This window comes from Cervus elaphus, chromosome 14 (genome assembly GCF_910594005.1).
Source record: "Cervus elaphus chromosome 14, mCerEla1.1, whole genome shotgun sequence".
Lineage (NCBI taxonomy): Eukaryota > Metazoa > Chordata > Mammalia > Artiodactyla > Cervidae > Cervus > Cervus elaphus.
In genome coordinates this window covers 8773093-8790930 of record NC_057828.1, presented here as the reverse complement: position 1 = coordinate 8790930, position 17838 = coordinate 8773093, and the positions used below count along the sequence as shown (strand labels likewise).

At 41.5% G+C, this 17838-nt stretch overlaps 1 protein-coding gene across 1 annotated transcript; it reads right to left on the bottom strand.

Annotated features, from left to right (window-relative positions):
- Nucleotides 1-5217: 5217 nt before the first annotated feature.
- Nucleotides 5218-8197, bottom strand: LOC122708292 (zinc finger protein 131-like). Its single transcript, XM_043924588.1, has 3 exons — nucleotides 8141-8197; nucleotides 6950-7919; nucleotides 5218-6903 (listed from the first exon to the last, which is right to left on the bottom strand). The coding sequence occupies exons 2-3, from the start codon at nucleotides 7902-7904 to the stop codon at nucleotides 6086-6088; spliced, it is 1773 nt and encodes a 590-aa protein (XP_043780523.1). The 5' UTR covers nucleotides 7905-7919; nucleotides 8141-8197; the 3' UTR covers nucleotides 5218-6085.
- Between the last annotated feature and the right edge of the window lie 9641 nt (nucleotides 8198-17838).

Here is a 17838-nt window from a genome sequence, read left to right as displayed (position 1 = left end):
TTTACAGTATCTATTGACCAGGCATGACAGAGTAGGTAAAGAACTCCTCTTGGTACACATTAAATTTAAACTGCCTATGAGATTTCCAAGTGAAGATGTCAAGGAGGCAGCCCTGCCCACCCTTTGGCACACTTGCCTGCCATTTTCCAACTCTGGATACTTTTAGTATCATCTATGTACTTTGCACTTGGTCCCAGGCTACCATACTCTTGAGGAAAGATCCAGAACTATGAAAATCTGGCTCATGGGAAGTGTGGCAGAGATGGCTATGTGCCCACCAAAGATCTATAACCCTTTCTTAGCAGCTGCTCAGACGGGTTTAAAGACAAGGCAGTATGAACATAAGTGAGGTAAAATTCTTCCAGGAAGTAGTGGTTAAGAGATGAGCCTACATTCTTTATACTCTCTCTTTTCCCTCCTGATAGTTTGATGCAAATAGTGTGACTTTGGAAAACACTTCTTGAAAATGATGGAGACACAATAACAGGAGCCCAAGTCCTCACATCACTGCTTGGAAGAAAGCTGACCAGGAATGACCTTTTGGGAATTTATAAAATGAAGAAAGAAGATTCAGCTTATTAAATCACTGAAATTTAAGAGCTTAATTGTCATACCATTAGCATACCTTAACATAATTAATTAACATCCATTTCCCATTGGACTTTAATTGTTGCTTAAATATCTTTTGTATCAGGAGTTATAGTGGGATCTGATTTACATATATTTGTAGGAACTCTTGGACATCAAGACAGACCACTTAGTTCCTTAAGGTAAATGCCATAAGGATTGGAAACTGGGAGTCGGAATCCTGGATGCCTAGGTTTAACGGCTACATTAGGGGAAAAAAAAGATTAACACTGCCTGGAACGTTGCTCACAGGTAAAGGAAAAGTTCAAGTTCTTTCACAAGCAGATGTGACACAAATATCCCTCACTCAGACTCAGTCTTTAGGGGAATTTGGTCATAGAGGGCTTGATGTTTCTAAAAAGGAAAGCTACCTTTTAGGGGTCAAAAGAAAAGTGATTGCTTAAAGATTGTCTGAGTTGGACTAAAAGATGTGACACTTCCTATGGAAATGTTCATCCACTTGGAGTGGAGAGAACTGCAGATATCAGAGGACGGGTTGTTGATGAGAAACTGTTTGGAGCAGGAGGCTCTAGCAGGGTGGAAGCTGTGCGCTGTGACCAGAACGGTCCTATAGTAGAATCAATATATGCTGCCCACCCAGGAGGGAAATCGGGACTAGTACGGATGGGTAGCGGCCACTGGTCGAGAAAGCAAGGCCAAGCAAAAGAGCAGCACCCAGAGCCCCTGGGCGAGTTCTCCTGTGTAAGAGATTTCTAACTGTCATCACACAGTTCCTTGTTAAGAGGCGGTAGGAGACACTGGAAGAGGGAGGGAGAGGGGTTAGGAGGAAAACCACTTTTATGGAGCAAAAACTAAAAGTATGTGGCCGTGCTTTTTCTAGGATTGTAACGTAAATCTTCTGAATGTTTTTTCTTCCCACCCATCGTTTATCTGTTTTTAGAGACAAAGGTTATGCATTTTGTCGAGTCATCAGCTCAGTCGCTCAGGCGCTGTCCACAGCAGCCATGCCTTGGTTTCCTGCGGTGGAACACCAATGGCAGAGCTCCTCACCTCTCACTCCACACACCCTTGGACCACCTCCCATCCCACAGAGTGGGGTGCATTCAGTGTAACCTCCGCTGTATTTCTCCCTCAGACTATCCCTGTCTGTAACCATGCTCTCTCAGCCCCCGTGGACATACTTCTCTCATTTCCCTTCTCTCTTTCCTTCTCGGACCTTGTCCCTCCACTATAACCTGTCACTGACTGCCTTTTCTTAACTTTAAAACTCTCCATGACTTGAAATCAATTTTGCCTGACCCTGGTACCCCATCATGTATCATCCTATTTTTCTTCCTGTTAACTTACTTCATGTGCTTACTGTTCATTCCCTGTCTTTTCATTCCAGAATATAAATTCCACAGAATGACTGAGCGATTAACACTTTTCCTTATTCATAAAACGAGGATTTAAAAATTATTTACCTTACAGAGTTGTGGCTATGAAAGAAAAAAATATTTATAGACCACCTACTCTGCACTTTGATAATGAGGTGAAGAAAAGCAGATAAATATTTCTGTTCTGTGGAATTTATACTTTGGAAGGAAAAGACAGGAAATGAACAGTAAGCACATTAAGCCTCTGGCCATGGAACTCTGCAGGAAAGAATACTGGAGTGGGTTGCCATTTCCTTCTCCATCGTCCTGACCCAGGGATCAAACTCAGGTAGCCTGCATTGCAGGCAGATTCTTTACTGTCTGAGCCACCACGGAAACCAATTGAGACACACAAGGTTAGGACATACAGCAGGTAGACAGAAGACCCACAATTTGAAATGACAGTGAATTCCAGATTCTGTATACTTAACATTACACTGAATGTAGCATAGCAATTTATTAGAAATTACAGTATCATTCATTTAAAAATTATAATGTCTTGCTTACAAAAACTAGTGGTCATATTTGTGAATTTAGTCATCAATTATTGTTTAAAATAATTTTAGGAGACTTTTTATTTCTGGTTTTCATGTTCCAAAAGTGTTTCCTTCTTTAGCATTGTTCCTGTTCTTTCTTCAGTCTTACTGATTTATTTGTATTTTTGTTGTTACTTTTCAAACCAGGAAACTTCTTTGGAATTATATTTAAGGTACTTAAATTTAGATAATAATTTAAATGGCTTGTTCCAGATAACAATGTTATGTCATGCTTCATTGTTTCAAAATGCTAACTGACAAGGAATTGTCAGCCAGCTGACTCTTTCTGATGGCTGTTGTTTTCTGCTTTCAGTAGCATGTATTTGCATCTCACAGAAACTGCTACAGAGGCAGGACATAACCAGCAAGGGCTAGGGAGTTTATTTTTCTCTAGATGATATCAGCGTATAGATGAGCAGGAATAAGACCAATCTGTATGTTTTTCTACTGAGGAAAAACAACTCCTCTATCTCCACCACTCTCAGAACTTCACTGCAATGCTCGTTCACTGCTGAAACTTCTACACATCAAGCAATTCTCAACACCAACTGGGTATCCCACAACTCAACTCAATTCTGACTCTTATCTACCTGTCGATGGTGTCAGATCTCTTAGGTTAAGGATTCAATCCTACTAGGCTCCTTCCCACTGATAGTGATAGTATGCGGTGAACGGCACCGGTATCCGTAGTCTCTGAAGGAGAAAATTTCCCTCTGGGACTCAAAAGACACAGTCTCAGTTGCTCAGAGCTTTGTGTAACAAAGTTTTGTTAGAGTGAAAAGACAGAGAAAGCCACCAGCAAAAGGCACTGGAAGCGGTCCCTGCCTCACTAGTTTAAGCAGGGCATCATACACGTTTCAACTGGCTGCTGAGAATAGGTAAAAGGAATATGTCAAGACTGTACAAGTTTCCCCAGACCCTTTCCCAAGGCATACATCCTGAGATAACTTCAGCACAAGATCAGCCAGGGAGAACCAGTTCTGGGAAACATCTCTGGGAGAGATATACAGTTGCTGTGAAATCAGGGGTACAAACCTTGAAAAACAGCTTCCCAGGCAAGGTTTGTTACAATTATAATCACTAACATAGAGTCCAAGAAAAGCATCTCCATGACTAAGACACTGTGCTGTGTCATCATTAGCTTCTAAAGAAAAGCCAGTTCTTGGGCAAGATACCTTGTTGCACAAGGCCTAAGGAAGGCATGAGCAAGAATGTGCCCCTCCTCCTTAAAGGGCTCTAAGCTTTGACTCTCTCACCACCCTTCGACGTCAATCACAGACCCAGCGCTTCCGAACAGCTGGCCATAAATCTAAGGTTCCCATGATCCCCTCCTCAAATTCAGTTAATTTGTTACAGTAGCTCATAGAACTCAGGAAAATGTTCTACTTACTAGATTCCTGGTTTATTAGAAAAAGGATATAATTCAGGAACAGCCAGATGGAAAAGATACATAGTGCAGTGTACATGGGAAGGGAGACAGCGCTTCCATGCCTCTCACGGAATCTGTGTGTGTTCACCAACACACAAGCTCTCTGAACCCCATCTATCCTTTTGGGGTTTTTATGGTGGCTTTACTACAGAGACATGATTGATTAAATGACTGGTCACTGTAACTAAACTCAATCTCCAGCCTCCCTCCCCTCCCCTAAGGTTGGGGGATGGGGCTAAAAGTTCAAACTCTGTAATCACGTGTTTGGTTCCCCTGGCAACAATCCCCCATCCTTTGAGACTTTCCCAAAGCCACTTTGTTGCCGGAAGGGAGATCCTTCCAGGGCCTAAAAGGGGTCTCTTGTCTAACAATCAGAAATAAATTGTCCATGGAGACACACATGCTGACAAAGCAAGAGACTTTATTTGGAAGGGGCACCCGGGTGGAGAGCAGGAGGGTAAGAGACCCCAGGAAGACTGCTCTGTTGCATGGTTTGCACTATCAGGTTTTATGGGAATAGGGTTACCATGCCATATCCAGGTTGTCTCTGGCCAATTATTCTGACTCAGGGCCCTTCCTGGTGGCGCACAGATTGTTCAGCCAAGATGGATTCCACCAAAGAGGATAGATGCTGGGAGACCAGTAGGACATGTGGTGTCTCCTTTTGACCTTTCCTGAATTCTTCTGGTTGTGGTGGCTCATTAGCTCTGTGTTCCTTACTTGGACCTCTTGTCATAAAACAATTCACACAAATGATTACTATGTTAACTGGGCTGGGTGGGTGGTTTCAGTGTTTCCCCTAACAACGCCCCAGTGAGAGACGTCATACTCAAGATGTCTGTTGCGATTTAGGCTGGCCGTCTCTTTTTTCTACGACTACTTCCAGCTGAGACTGGCTGTAGCCCAGCCTACTAGAGCAGAAGTCTCTCTCTATCTGATCTAAATCAAGGTATTCTGTGCCCAAAGCCAGCATTCACCCTCTTGGTAACAGCAATTTATCCTGAAACTGTTGGATTCAGATGGAGGTGAAACAGACAGGGGTCAAACGGGAAAGCTAACAGGAGCCGAGAAAAGGAAGGCAAGATTTGGGGTAACGGCTGCAGGATGTGTGACTTTCTCCTGGTTTGTTGGTGGTGAGGTAACAGAGCAGTGCTACCAGAATCTTGAACTCAGCCTGAAGTCACCATCTTCCACCTGGGTGTGGGCCCAGTTCTACAGAAGGACTCAAAGATATTCTTAGGTGTATTCCTTGAGTAGGAACCAGGACCCTGCCCCGAGTCTGTACCACCATTTGACTGCTCCTCCTCTGTTTCTGCACCCCTCCCTTTCCTGATGAGCAACTGTTTGAGACTGCCCTTTGGAACTCAGGAAAGGTCAAGCAGTGAATGAAGCCTATATCCTACAAACAAGAAATGGAGGATACAGAAAGGATCTGTGCACCAGAGCCCCACAGTCCTGCTCAGTTCTAATTCAGGGAACTGGGCAACAGCTTCCCATCAAAGTGGGGCACAGTGCTGCCTCAGTTGGAGAATAGACCTTGAACTGGAAGTATTTGAGCTCCAAGTCCTGGATCTGAGTCTTGTATGACTAAAATTTCAATCCCATGATCTGCCATTTAGGTAACAGACCCAATTAGAAGTAGTTGGAGGAGTGACAACTAGACTTTTTTTTTTTTTTCTTCATGCAGCCTTGTTTCCTATATATTCAAATTTTCTAACATGCATTAGAATACATAAACTTGTATTCTAATGATTTTACATTTGATTTTACAACATGGGGGGGGGGGGGGAAACTTGAGGAAGGACATGACCAGGGAAAGAGAGTAAGAACTCTTACCACAATGAAAATATACATTCGTACGCAACTATATAATAAGAATATAATCCATTTAAGTTTTCCAGAAATATACTTCTCAAAGCTTCCCATTCACTTATGGGAAAGATCCCTCCTCTGTGGCAAAGTGGGGGGAAATCAGTCTGCTTCCATAGAAACAGTTCAGCACAACAGGAAAGAGTTTAACTTTGGTCCACATGTCTGTTAGCGTAAGCACAGTCACACTGCCCATCATCAGTTCAAAAACCCAACAGATAACTTTAAAAATATATGCATTTGTTATTTCATTCTAAAACTGGCATAGGTATTCTGTTCTCATTTCCTGCCTTTTCGGCTTGGGAATCCACTGTTGATTTGGTCTCTAAAGCCTCAGCATCTTCGTGTTCTTCTGTAGCAGCCTCAGCAGCATCTGCTTGGGTAGGGTCTCTCTCCTCTTGGTTCATGATTTCAGGGGTCACTTGATCCAAGTCTGCTTCTAGAAGCTCAGTTTGTACTTCCACTGGCATCTGATTTACCCGTTCAACATGCAGCTCCTCTACATGGACTTCAGTACCTTCTTCAGTCTGAATTCGCCCCACTTCTAGATAACTTACCTGGACCTGCTCTGGAAGCTCACTCATGTGTGACTCGTGCACTTGGCTGTCCTGGAGCAGATCTGGATGGACCTGTTCCACAGTCACTTGTGCTGAATCCACCTGAACCTGGAGCAGTGGTAACACATGCACCTTCCCAACTTGTTCTATAATAGTCATTGATGTCACAGGTTCAGTTTGCACACGTGTTTCTACTGAAAGAACTTCTTCAGTTACCAGGCGCTCTGAAATATTATGAGTATCACTGAGACGCCTCCTTAATTCATTTCCTTGCATAAACCACAAGTCACACAGAGTACAATGGTTGGGTTTATCTCCAGTGTGTATCACCAGGTGATCTTTGAACTGGTCCCAGCTGTTAAACACACTATTACAGACCTGACATTCATAGAGCTTCTTCCTCCCCTTTTTTGCTCCCACTCCAGTTTGGCATGCAGTCAAGTGACATTTGAGGGTACTATTCCTAGCAAATCGTTCATGACAATTTGGACATTCAAAAGGTTTTTCACATGGAACCGACACAGTCAAGGAATAAATCTGAGCTGTGTTTTTTCCCTGTATGTTTTCGAAGATGCTCTTTAAAATGTCCAAAGTGGTCAAACTGCTTCTCACAGTACTGACATATGTGGATTTTTTTCCCAGTTCTCTGCTTCTTACTGACTCCACCTTCTTCAAGGTGGTAACAACTGAGGTGCTGTTTCCACGCGCTCTCCCGAAGATACCTTTTATTGCATATTTCACGCCTGAAACTCTCAGTGGAGTGTGATTTCATGTGTTCCTGTTTGCTTGTGGGGTCAGATGCACAGCCGTCTTCATCTTTAATCTGCCCTTTTCTATCGCCTTGGCGGTACTTGCTGGTAATATCTGCCAACAATGCCAGAGCGGAATCATCAGAGGAACCTGTGCTCTGAATGTACTTTATGGACTGCTTGGCAGAAGCCACTTCCTCCAACGTTTCGATGCCTTCATCTTCCACTTCGATTGTGCCTTCGGCAATCTCCACCTCAATTTCAACAGGTTCAGATTCTGCAGATGGCAATGACTCAGTGATAACATTTGAAGTTTCTGCAATCTTTCTTTTTTTTGCTTCATTTTTCCCCGTGGTATTTTCCTCTAGTGGAGCTGAGTTTTCTTTGTTTCTGACTTCAAGGGCTTTGATAGCTTCTAGCATCTGTAGAAACTCTGCTGCTTTCCATACATCATTGGCTGCTTCTTCTCCTTGTATCATTAACTTTGCTGTATATGTGAACTCAATCAAATGACGAAAGGCCATTTTACTAACACCTTCTATCTCCACCAAAGGTTCCTGAGTAAACTCCTGAAAGAATTTATAGAAGAACTTGCTGCAAGCAGCCAAAACAGCCTTGTGGGCCTTAAAATGGTGTCCGTCGACAATCAGGGTGATGTCAGTAAACCGGTCCTGCTCTCGCTGTTCATTCAATCGGTCCAGGATCATTTTATGATGTTCAGGGAACTCCTGAAGGCATTCCATCGTCTCTTCGGCCTCCATGGCCGTCCGGTTGCTCTGCAAAAGAGGAACATGATAATGTACACCCATGAGCTCGGGCTGAGGAACAAAACCCCTAAAGCACAAAATAACAACAAAAAAAACAAAACCCAAGCAACGTGAAAGAAGGGGGGAGGGTGAGGCAAGAGGAGAGGAAGGCGAGGGAAGAAAGAAAGGCGAGCCGGGCGGCCGCCGCGCGTTGGGGGCCGGAGCCGCGGCCGCGGGACTCCGAGCCTGACCTAATTGGAGTCGGGAGACGCGAGCTGGAGCGGGGTGGGCACAGCGCCGGAGGCTCCCAGCGCCGGGTCGCGCAAGTCCGGCAGGGGAGGAGACCCTACAGCCACCGCGGCCCGCTAACGGCCCGCCAAGCCCCTCGGCCCGGCCCTGGCTCCCGCCTTCCCGGGACCGGTCTGGCCCGCGGCCCACAACGACTCCCGGGTCGCCTCTCCCTCCCCCGCCCTCCCTCTTCTCCCCCGCCCCGGACAACTAGACTTTTAATAGACAAAATAAATCTCATTTCTTTTCAGAAGACTAAGCCTAAAGCTCAGTCTGGGTCAGGCACTTGGGAGAGACTTGTAGCCAAGTAGGCTTTTACTAGTTTTATGTAAGTAGGTTTTAACTCTTAATGTAGTATTAACATATAGATAACAAGTGCTATTGGTCATCATACATGTCTCTGTTTTTTGTTAATGTATGACCTAAAGCAATTTCCTTGTTTTAAAATGTAATAGTTACTCAGCTGTCAAAAAGAATTCATTTGAATCAGTCCTAATGAGATGGATGAAACTGGAGCCCATTATACAGAGTGAAGTAAGCCAGAAAGATAAAGAACATTACAGCATACTAACACATATATATGGAATTTAGAAAGATGGTAATGATAACCCTATATGCAAAACAGAAAAAGAGACACAGAAATACAGAACAGACTTTTGAACTCTGTGGGAGAATGTGAGGGTGGGATGTTTCAAAAGAACAGCATGTATACTATCTATGGTGAAACAGATCACCAGCCCAGGTGGGATGCATGAGACAAGTGCTCGGGCCTGGTGCACTGGGAAGACCCAGAGGAGTCGGGTGAAGAGGGAGGTGGGAGGGGGGATCGGGATGGGGAATAAGTGTAAATCTATGGCTGATTCATATCAATGTATGACAAAACCCACTGAAATGTTGTGAAGTAATTAGCCTCCAACTAATAAAAAAATTTAAAAAAAAAAAAAAAAAAAAAAAAAAAAAAAAAAAAATGATCTATTTTATGCACAAGCTTAAATTTATAGTAGCTTTAATGGTAAATTATCTTTTAAATTTTCACCTCATTTTCCTATATTGACTATAAGTTCCTTGAAATATACTAGTGCTTTTTCTGGTTACACCACAGAGCGCAATAGGTTGGAGAGTCTGATTGAAGCTAGAGTCTGAAAAGCTAATAGGCTATTGATCTTCCATTGTTAACAAATGTCTCTTCTTACAAGTGAAAACAATTTTATTAAACAATTCTGTTGAAACCGATGGTTATCTGTAATGTGGTTGGAGAAAGAAAAGCTTCCTAAATTACTTAAATTTGATACTGAAGAAAAATAAAAAATCTCATACAAGTGACTCCAAAAAAAAAAAAAAAAAAAAAAAAAAAAAAAAAAAAAAAAAAAAAAAAAAATGTAATAGTTACAAAAGGAGACCTTTAAAAAGTGAGAGTGCAGTTACTAGCTGCCAGCAGACATTGTTTTGAGAATGTCCAGTGACATCTGCTGGCACAGCTCTGAAAACTCAAGTTCCTATAAAGGACTTGTCTGAATTATGCCCATAATATCACCTAGTTATTTTCTTGGCTGTCTGAGCCATAGCTACTCCATTTTGACTTTTAATTGTAATATTCTCCTTAATAGCCAAAGCAGATGTCACTGTTAATGATGTTAGTGTTTCTCTAGGAATGAGAAGATGCAAGAATTGGGACTCATAAAAATCTTCTCCTAAAAATATCTAACCATACAAAGGCCTGTTCGGCCAGTTTTTTCCAGAACACAGAGTGCGCATTCCTGATCTCCACTCTGAACTCCTTTCGGGGGTGTTGACGGTCAGCAGCTGCAGTGGCCTTGATTTAACCTTTGTAAAGGTAGATGGCAAGTGCAGTTTGCAGTTGGCAGGGCCCCTTTATGATCACAAACTTTACCATGGTTTGCGAGGGGGTTATTTCATGACCATCTTGTCCCGTGGTGCTGGGAATGCTCATTCAGATGTCTGGCAAAGATTTCACTGATAGACTACTCAATGTGCTGTTACTGGGTTAGGCCAAAGAACAGCATCCAAAATTCTCTGGACCACTTGTCTCTATGAGCCTCTTATGGCCCAGGAGAACATTCCCTCTTGTTGCTTCCTCCTATATCTAGAGTTACACTGCTACAATCATGGATCTCATATCAGAGGCTCAATCACACATTTGGTAAAGTAAGAAACAGCAATTTTGTAAAATGGATGAAATACAAATAGTATAGCTAGTAATATTAGTAAAGTCAGAAGAAGTAAGCCAAGAACTTCCATTAGGTGAAGTCCAGTAATATCCCAAGTCATCTGACTTAGTCTATTGTGTACCAGTCCTTACCTTTTAGGGAAATTATATATATTGGCATTGTCCATAAGGCACACATAATTCTCCTAGTTTTACTAGACTGATTATCCTTAGTATGAATTAATTGTTCACAACATAGAGGAGACTTTAAATTTAAATAACATAGTCTGGTGTTAGCCATGTAAGCCCATCCCATAATTGTGGGAGATTTTATTGGCTAAACTTTGTTTGTTGCTGATTAAGCTTGAGTAATAGAAGAAAACTCATATTTATGGCCAGGGTCAAAGTAGATATTATTAATTGACCAGATAAAGGGATTTCACCTAGTAATATCAATAGTGACCTGAACAGGAAGATAATTTTCCTTTTAAAGTAAGTTTCCTCAGAGCCAACCAATTAGAGCCTTGGAGTGCACAAATTCACAAAGGTAACCAGGTACTAGACACAGGTAATTGGCCACAAACCCAAAAATTCAGTTGATTTCTAAAACTAGCATAGGGTTGAGCCTATGATAGAATAACATTTGATTCATATGCAAAGGTCCAAGAAGACAAGAAAACATTGTAAATGATCATATGGGTCATGTCGAGGATCTTAAACAAGCTGTCTACTTCTGCTGTCGTCTTTTTCTCATCCTGGTGTGAATGTACTTTCTCCTCTGTTTGAGAGTCATTTTAAAGTAAATTTGAGGCCAGTCACCGTCTCTGTGGGCCAGTCTAATGCAGGGGCTCTTTGTGAGTGGAAATTAATTCAAGAGTCAATTTCCTTCAGTTTTACTGTGCATGAGATAGTTAAGAATACCTGATAAGGGTCCTTCCCTGCAGGTTGGAGATAGTCCTTTAAATTAAGTCTTTTCCAGGATGTATACTCCCCTGGTCACCAGTCATGGGGCATCTAATCCAGTTTAGCACTATAGTCTGAAAGTAAGAAATGTGTATTTATCCAAAATTTCCTTCTACAACTATTCTTGAAGAGCAATCATTTTTGCAAAGGCAACAGAATAAAACCATAACTGTCTTTAATGACAAAAAACTTATGAAGGCACATTTAAATCTGATTATAATGCAACTGATGAAATAACTTGGTTACTGCTGTGATATATAATACTTTCATATAATAACTAGAATTATGATTGATAACAATTTACCAGGACATACCAGATATTTAAGAATTCTATATAACCAGTGAGAGTTGGACTATGTGAGAGTTGGACTATAAAGAAAGCTGAGCGCCAAAGAATTGTTGCTTTTGAACTGTAGTGTTGGAGAAGACTCTTGAGAGTCCCTTGGACTGCAAGGAGATCCAACCAGTCCATCCTAAAGGAAACCAGTCCTGGGTGTTCATTGAAAGGACTGATTCTGAAGCTGAAACTCCAATACTCTGGCCACCTGATGTGAAGAGCTGACTCATTTGAAAAGATCCTGATGCTGGGAAAGATTGATGGCAGGAGGAGAAGGGGATGACAGGATGAGATGGCTGGATGGCATCACTGACTCAGTGGTCATGAGTTTGCGTGAACTCCAGGAGTTGGTGATAGACAGGGAGGCCTGGAGTGCTGCAGTCCATGGGGTCGCAAAGAGTTGGACATGACTGAGTGACTGAACCGACCGACCAATTTAACCAGTAGAATGTCTATATTAGTATAAGTTACCATACAATATAACCAGGATTTATTATTCATTTGACAATGCTTCCTATGTAGTTTAAAGTACCAAATAAACCTAATTAACATTAATAGTTTAATATCTCTTTTTGGAATATTTTAGGGACCTTTGTAGAATCCCAAAGTTAACTAGAGGTCAAAGCAACTTCATTACAATTTGATTTGAGAAGTTGTGTCAGAAAAATAACAAAAGGATTTAGAACACTCAGTCAGATAGGATCACAGATCACTGTGAAACAATGGTTATTCACTTAGTCGGGACTGATGGATGTGTCACTTAGCTTGCAGATATGTTACAGTGAGTGTATACTGAGGCTCAAAGTCTAGTGAAAGTCGACTGTCATCTTGGACCTAGTTGGTTCTAACCAGTTTTTATCATATCTATGTCTACGTCATTCTTTTAAAGGTTGTGTCCTGCCCCCTTCCCTCCTAGGGGGCCCTGGGGGCAAGATAGCTCCTTGTTTTAATCTGTATGGGCTAGAATCCCCACATGGACATCATTTTGATGTGGAACTGTTGTTACTGCTTCCACAGTCTTTCTATGAATCTGCTTGTTGATGAAGCACTTATTGGGAACAGCACCAAAGTACAAAAGTGTCTGTAAATGACAAAAGGCTTAAAAGACATGGTTAAACACTTGATTACAGTGTAATCAGGGATTTCCTGGTGGCTCAGATGGTTAAGCATCTGCCCGCAATGTGGGAGACCCGGGTTCGATACCTGGGTCGGGAAGATCGCCTGGAGAAGGAAATGGCAACTCACTCCAGTACTCTTGCCTAGAAAATTCCATCGATGGAGGAGCCTGGTGGGCTACAGTCCATGGGGTCGCAAAGAGTCGGGCATGACTGAGAGACTTTTCACTTCACTTTCACTTTTCACAGTGTAATCAGAACTTGGTTACAACAAGAATTACAAATGATTACGTTTAACTTAACATACCAAATAATCCGAGTCAAGTATTTCTCTTTAAGATACCTCTAAAGTATCCCAGACTTAGCTGCAAATCAAAAATTTGATATTTTGGAAGTCTGTCAAAAAGTTTTAAAACACTTGGTCAAATAAGATCTTCAGTCATGGTAAGACAAAACTTAATCCTTAACAATGTAACATGAGACCTTAAAAGCAAATGCAAATCATTTAAAGGCAAAGGAATACTCAACCTGTTGTCAAAAGCAGCATTTTAAGACTACTTTGGAGGGAGAAATCAAATCCTGTTTTATTCCAGCCCATTCCTAACAAAATCCATTTACCCAACTAAATTCTATCCAATCATAGAAAATCCTAATCAGGCATAACTCTTTTCAATAGTTTTACATTCCTTACATCTTCTTTTATTGAAAACACGTATCTTAGTTTCCTTAAGTTTTTTTTTTTTTTTTTTCCCCACATTGAGTTCCTTTTCTTGTTGACAGTTATGCAAGTCTATGTCTTAACCACTGATGTGGAAGAAACTGAAGTTGATCAGTTCTATGAAGCCCTATAAGATCTTCTAGAACTAACACCAAAAAAAAAAAAAAAAAAAAAAGACGTCCTTTTCATCATAGGGAATTGGAGTGCAAAAGTAGAAATTCAAGAGATACCTGAAATAACAGGCAAGTTTGCCTCGGAGTACAAAATGAAATAGGGCAAAGCTTACAGAGTTTTGTCAAGAGAACCTATTGGTCACAGCAAACACCCTTTTCCAACAACAGAAAAGACAACTCGACACATGGACATCACCAGATGGTCAATACCAAAATCAGGTTGGTTTTATTCTTTGCAACTAAAGATGGAGAAGCTTTATACAATCAGCTAAAACAAGACCTGGAACTGACTGTGGCTCAGACCATCAGCTTCTTATCACAAAATTCAGGCACTTAAATTGAAGAAAGTAGGGAAACCCACTAGGCCATTCAGCTATAACCTGAATCAAATCCCTTGTGATTACACAGTGGAAGTGAAGAATAGATTCAAGGGATTAGATATGATAGACAGAGTGCCTAGAGAACCATGGACAGAGGTTCATAACATTGTACAGGAGAGAGTGACCAAAACCATCCCAAAGAAAAAGAAATGCAAGATGACAAAGTGGTTGTCTGAGGAGGCCTTACAAATAGCTGAGAAAAGAAGAGAACCAAAGGACAAAAAAGAAAGGGAAAGATGTACCCAATTGAACGCAGAGCTCCAGAGAGTGGCAAGGAGAGATAAGAAGGCCTTCTTCAATGAGCAGTGCAAAGAAGTAGAGGAAAACAATAGAATCAGAAAGACTAGAAATCTTTTCAAGAAAACTGGCAATATCAGGGAATATTTCATGTAAGGATGGGCACGATAAAGGACAGAAATGGTAAGGACCTAACAGAAGCAGAAGAGATTAAAAAGAGGTGGCAAGAATATACAGAAGAACTATACAAAAAGGTCTTAATGACCAGTATAACCACGATGGTGTGGCCACCCACCTAGAGTCAGACATCTTGGAGTGTGAAGTCAAGTGGGCCATAGGAAGCATCACTATGAACAAAGTGAGAGCAGATGATGGAATTCCAGCTGAGTGACAAATCCTAAAAAGATGATGCTGTTAAAATACTACACTTAGTATGTCAGCAAATTTGGAAAACTCAGCAGTGGTCCCAGGACTGAAAAGGTCAGTTTTCATTCCAATCCCAAAGAAGGGAAATGCCAAAGAATGTTCAAACTACTGTACAATTGCTCTCATTTCACATGCTAGTAAAGTTATGCTCAAAATCCTTCAAGCTGGGCTTCAACAGTGTGTGAACCAAGAGCTTCCAGATGTACAAGCTGGATTTATAAAAATCAGAGGAACCAGAGATCAAATTGCCAACATCCATTGAATTATAGAAAAAGCAAGAGAGTTTCTGAAAAACATCTACTTTTGCTTCATTGACTGTGCTAAAGTTTTTGACTGTGTGGATCACAACAAACTGTGGAAAATTCCTCAAGAGATGGGAGTACCCAATCACTTTACCTGTCTCCTGAGAAACCTGTATGCAGGTCAAGAAGCAACAGTTAGAACTAGACATGGAACAACTGAGTGGTTCAAAGTTGGGAAAGGAGTACAACAAGGCTGCATATTGTTACCTTGCTTATTTAACTTATATGCAGAGTATATAATGCAAAATGTTGAGCTGGATGAATCACAAGCTGGAATCAAGATTACTGGGAGAAATAGCAGCAACCTCGGGTATGCAGATGATAACACTCTAATGGTAGGAACTGAAGAGGAACTAAGCCTCTTGATGAGGGGGAAAGAGGATAGTGAAAAAGCTGACTTAAAACTCAACAATAAACAAACAAAGATCAGGGCATCTGGTCCAATCACTTCGTGGCAAATAGAAGGGGAAAAAGTAGAAGCAGTGACAGATTTTATTTTCTTGAGCTTCAAAATCACTGCAGATGGTGATTGCAGCCATGAAATTCAAAGATGTTTGCTTCCTTGAAAGGAAAGCTCTGACCGACCTAGACAGCATATTAAAAAGCAAAGGGTATCACTTTGTCAAGAAATGCCTGTATAGTCAAAGCTATGATTTTTCCAGTAGCCATGTATAAATGTAAGAGTTGGACTATAAAGAAGGCCTAGCACCAAAGAATTGGTGTTTTCGAACTGTGGTGCTAGAGAAGACTCCTGAGAGTCCCTTGAACTGCAAGGAGGTCAAACCAGTCAATCCTAAAGGAAATCAGTTCTGAATATTCATTGGAAGAACTGATGCTGAAGCTGAAGTCAACTTTGGTCAACTGATTTAAAGAGCAGACTCACTGGAAAAGACTCTGATGCTATGAAAGATTGATGGCAGGAGAAGAAGGAGGCAGCAGAGGATGAGATGGTTGGATGGCATCATCGACTCAATGGACATGAATTTGAACAAACTCCAGGAGATAGTGAAGGACAGGAAAACCTGTTATGCTGCATTCCATGGGGTTGCAAAGAGTTGGACATGACTTAGGTGACTGAACAACAGCAACAAACTTAGGTACAACAGGAGTATTATATTTAATTCTGATAGTTCTAAAGAGATGTCTATATTAGTTAGATCAACAAATAAATATTAATACCAGATTAATTTAATACTGAATATTTCCCAGTTCACATGAACCTAAAATTCATTTAATTTAATTTTTCTTGTATTTAGAATTGTTTGATTTGTAAGTGCTTACTTTTCTTTAAACAAATTAAATAGAGCTTATTTACAACTTAACCTCACCAATATTATCCAAAGATGAAGTCATGTACTGAGACATACATATATCCAGACAGATACAATAAGAGATCTAGCTTCATTTTCTAAACTTAGTCATGAATCAGATATCACAATATAAAATTCGCTAGTTTATAAGATCAAGCATGCTTTTACTAACTGTATATGCAGCAAGAACCATTTTGGGAACCAGTTTTTAAGACTTTTATCTAAATCAACTTTCTCTGAGATTTAAACAAAATGGTGACCACACAATATTATCCCATTTCACAAGACAGAACTGCCATCACAAATCACGACAGAGAACACAAAGTATAAAACACACACACAGGCCTGGCAGTCCTAATCAGATACTTCCTTAAATACAAGATTACAGTCTCTCAGAAAACCTCCTGTAGAGCCACAGAACTTCAGATTCTGTATTTACAGAGTAAATGAAAATATCTCAGGACTTCAGTGATTACAAATGCAGTAAAGGCGGCCAGGTTGAAAGAAGAGGAAGAAGGAGGTGGGGAGGGAGGCAAACGGGGTGGACATACAGATGTCTCCTGCCATCTGCAGATGTCCAGGTATTACGGGATTTTCCCTGGGCTTCCAGGAAGGAAGGACTGGAACTCAGCCCTACTAGTATCCCTAACAGACCAGAACCAGAATTTGAGGTCTCTGTCAACACCAGAGGTGATCCGCCTCCAACCCTCAGCTCAGGCTGAGACTCTTTAACCAGATTCCTGAGTCCAGAACCAGGGAACAAGAAAAAACAGTAAGACAGGAGAGGTTAAGAAGAAGAAGCAGAGAGGGAAGGAGAGAGAGGTCTATAAAGTCTCTTGTTCCTTACCCGGTCGGGGCATTCTGGTCAGTCCATTTCAGGAGTCCCAATTGTGGCCACAGGGTTTGGTTCTTCAGTGGGCAAGCTGGTTCCTGAGTACTCCAAGTGGTCAGGATGTCAGTCACAGCAAAGAAGAGTCCCCACCAGAGTTGACAAGCAAGAGATTTATTGGGAAGGGGAACCTGTGCAGAGAGCAGGAGGGTAAGGGAAGCCAGGGGGACTGATCTGAGACAAGGTTCAGTCTCAGATGTTGTGGTGATGGGATTAGTTTCCCGGTTGTCTCTGGCCAATCATTCTGACTCAGGGTCCTTTCTGGTGGTACACACATTGTTCAGCCAAGACGGATTCCAGCAAGGAGGATTTTGAGAGATTGATAGGACAGGTGGCATCTCCTTTTGACCCTTCCCAAATTCTTCCGGTTGGTGGCATCTTTTTGGTTCTGTGTTCCTTACTAGTAACTCCTGTCCTAAAATAATGCATGCCGATGTTTACCATTATGCTGGCCAGGGTGGGCAGTTTCAGTCCATGATTCACCTGACAACTTCACTAAAATAAACTCAGGTATGACAAAAAAAGGGGCTTGTTATGAATAATGACAACCATTTCACCTTTATGGCTCTGTGGCCATTTCGGGAACTAAGGGCAACAGACCAAATATTATAGCAAAAGATTCTCCTATTGCTCTTATCGCTAAG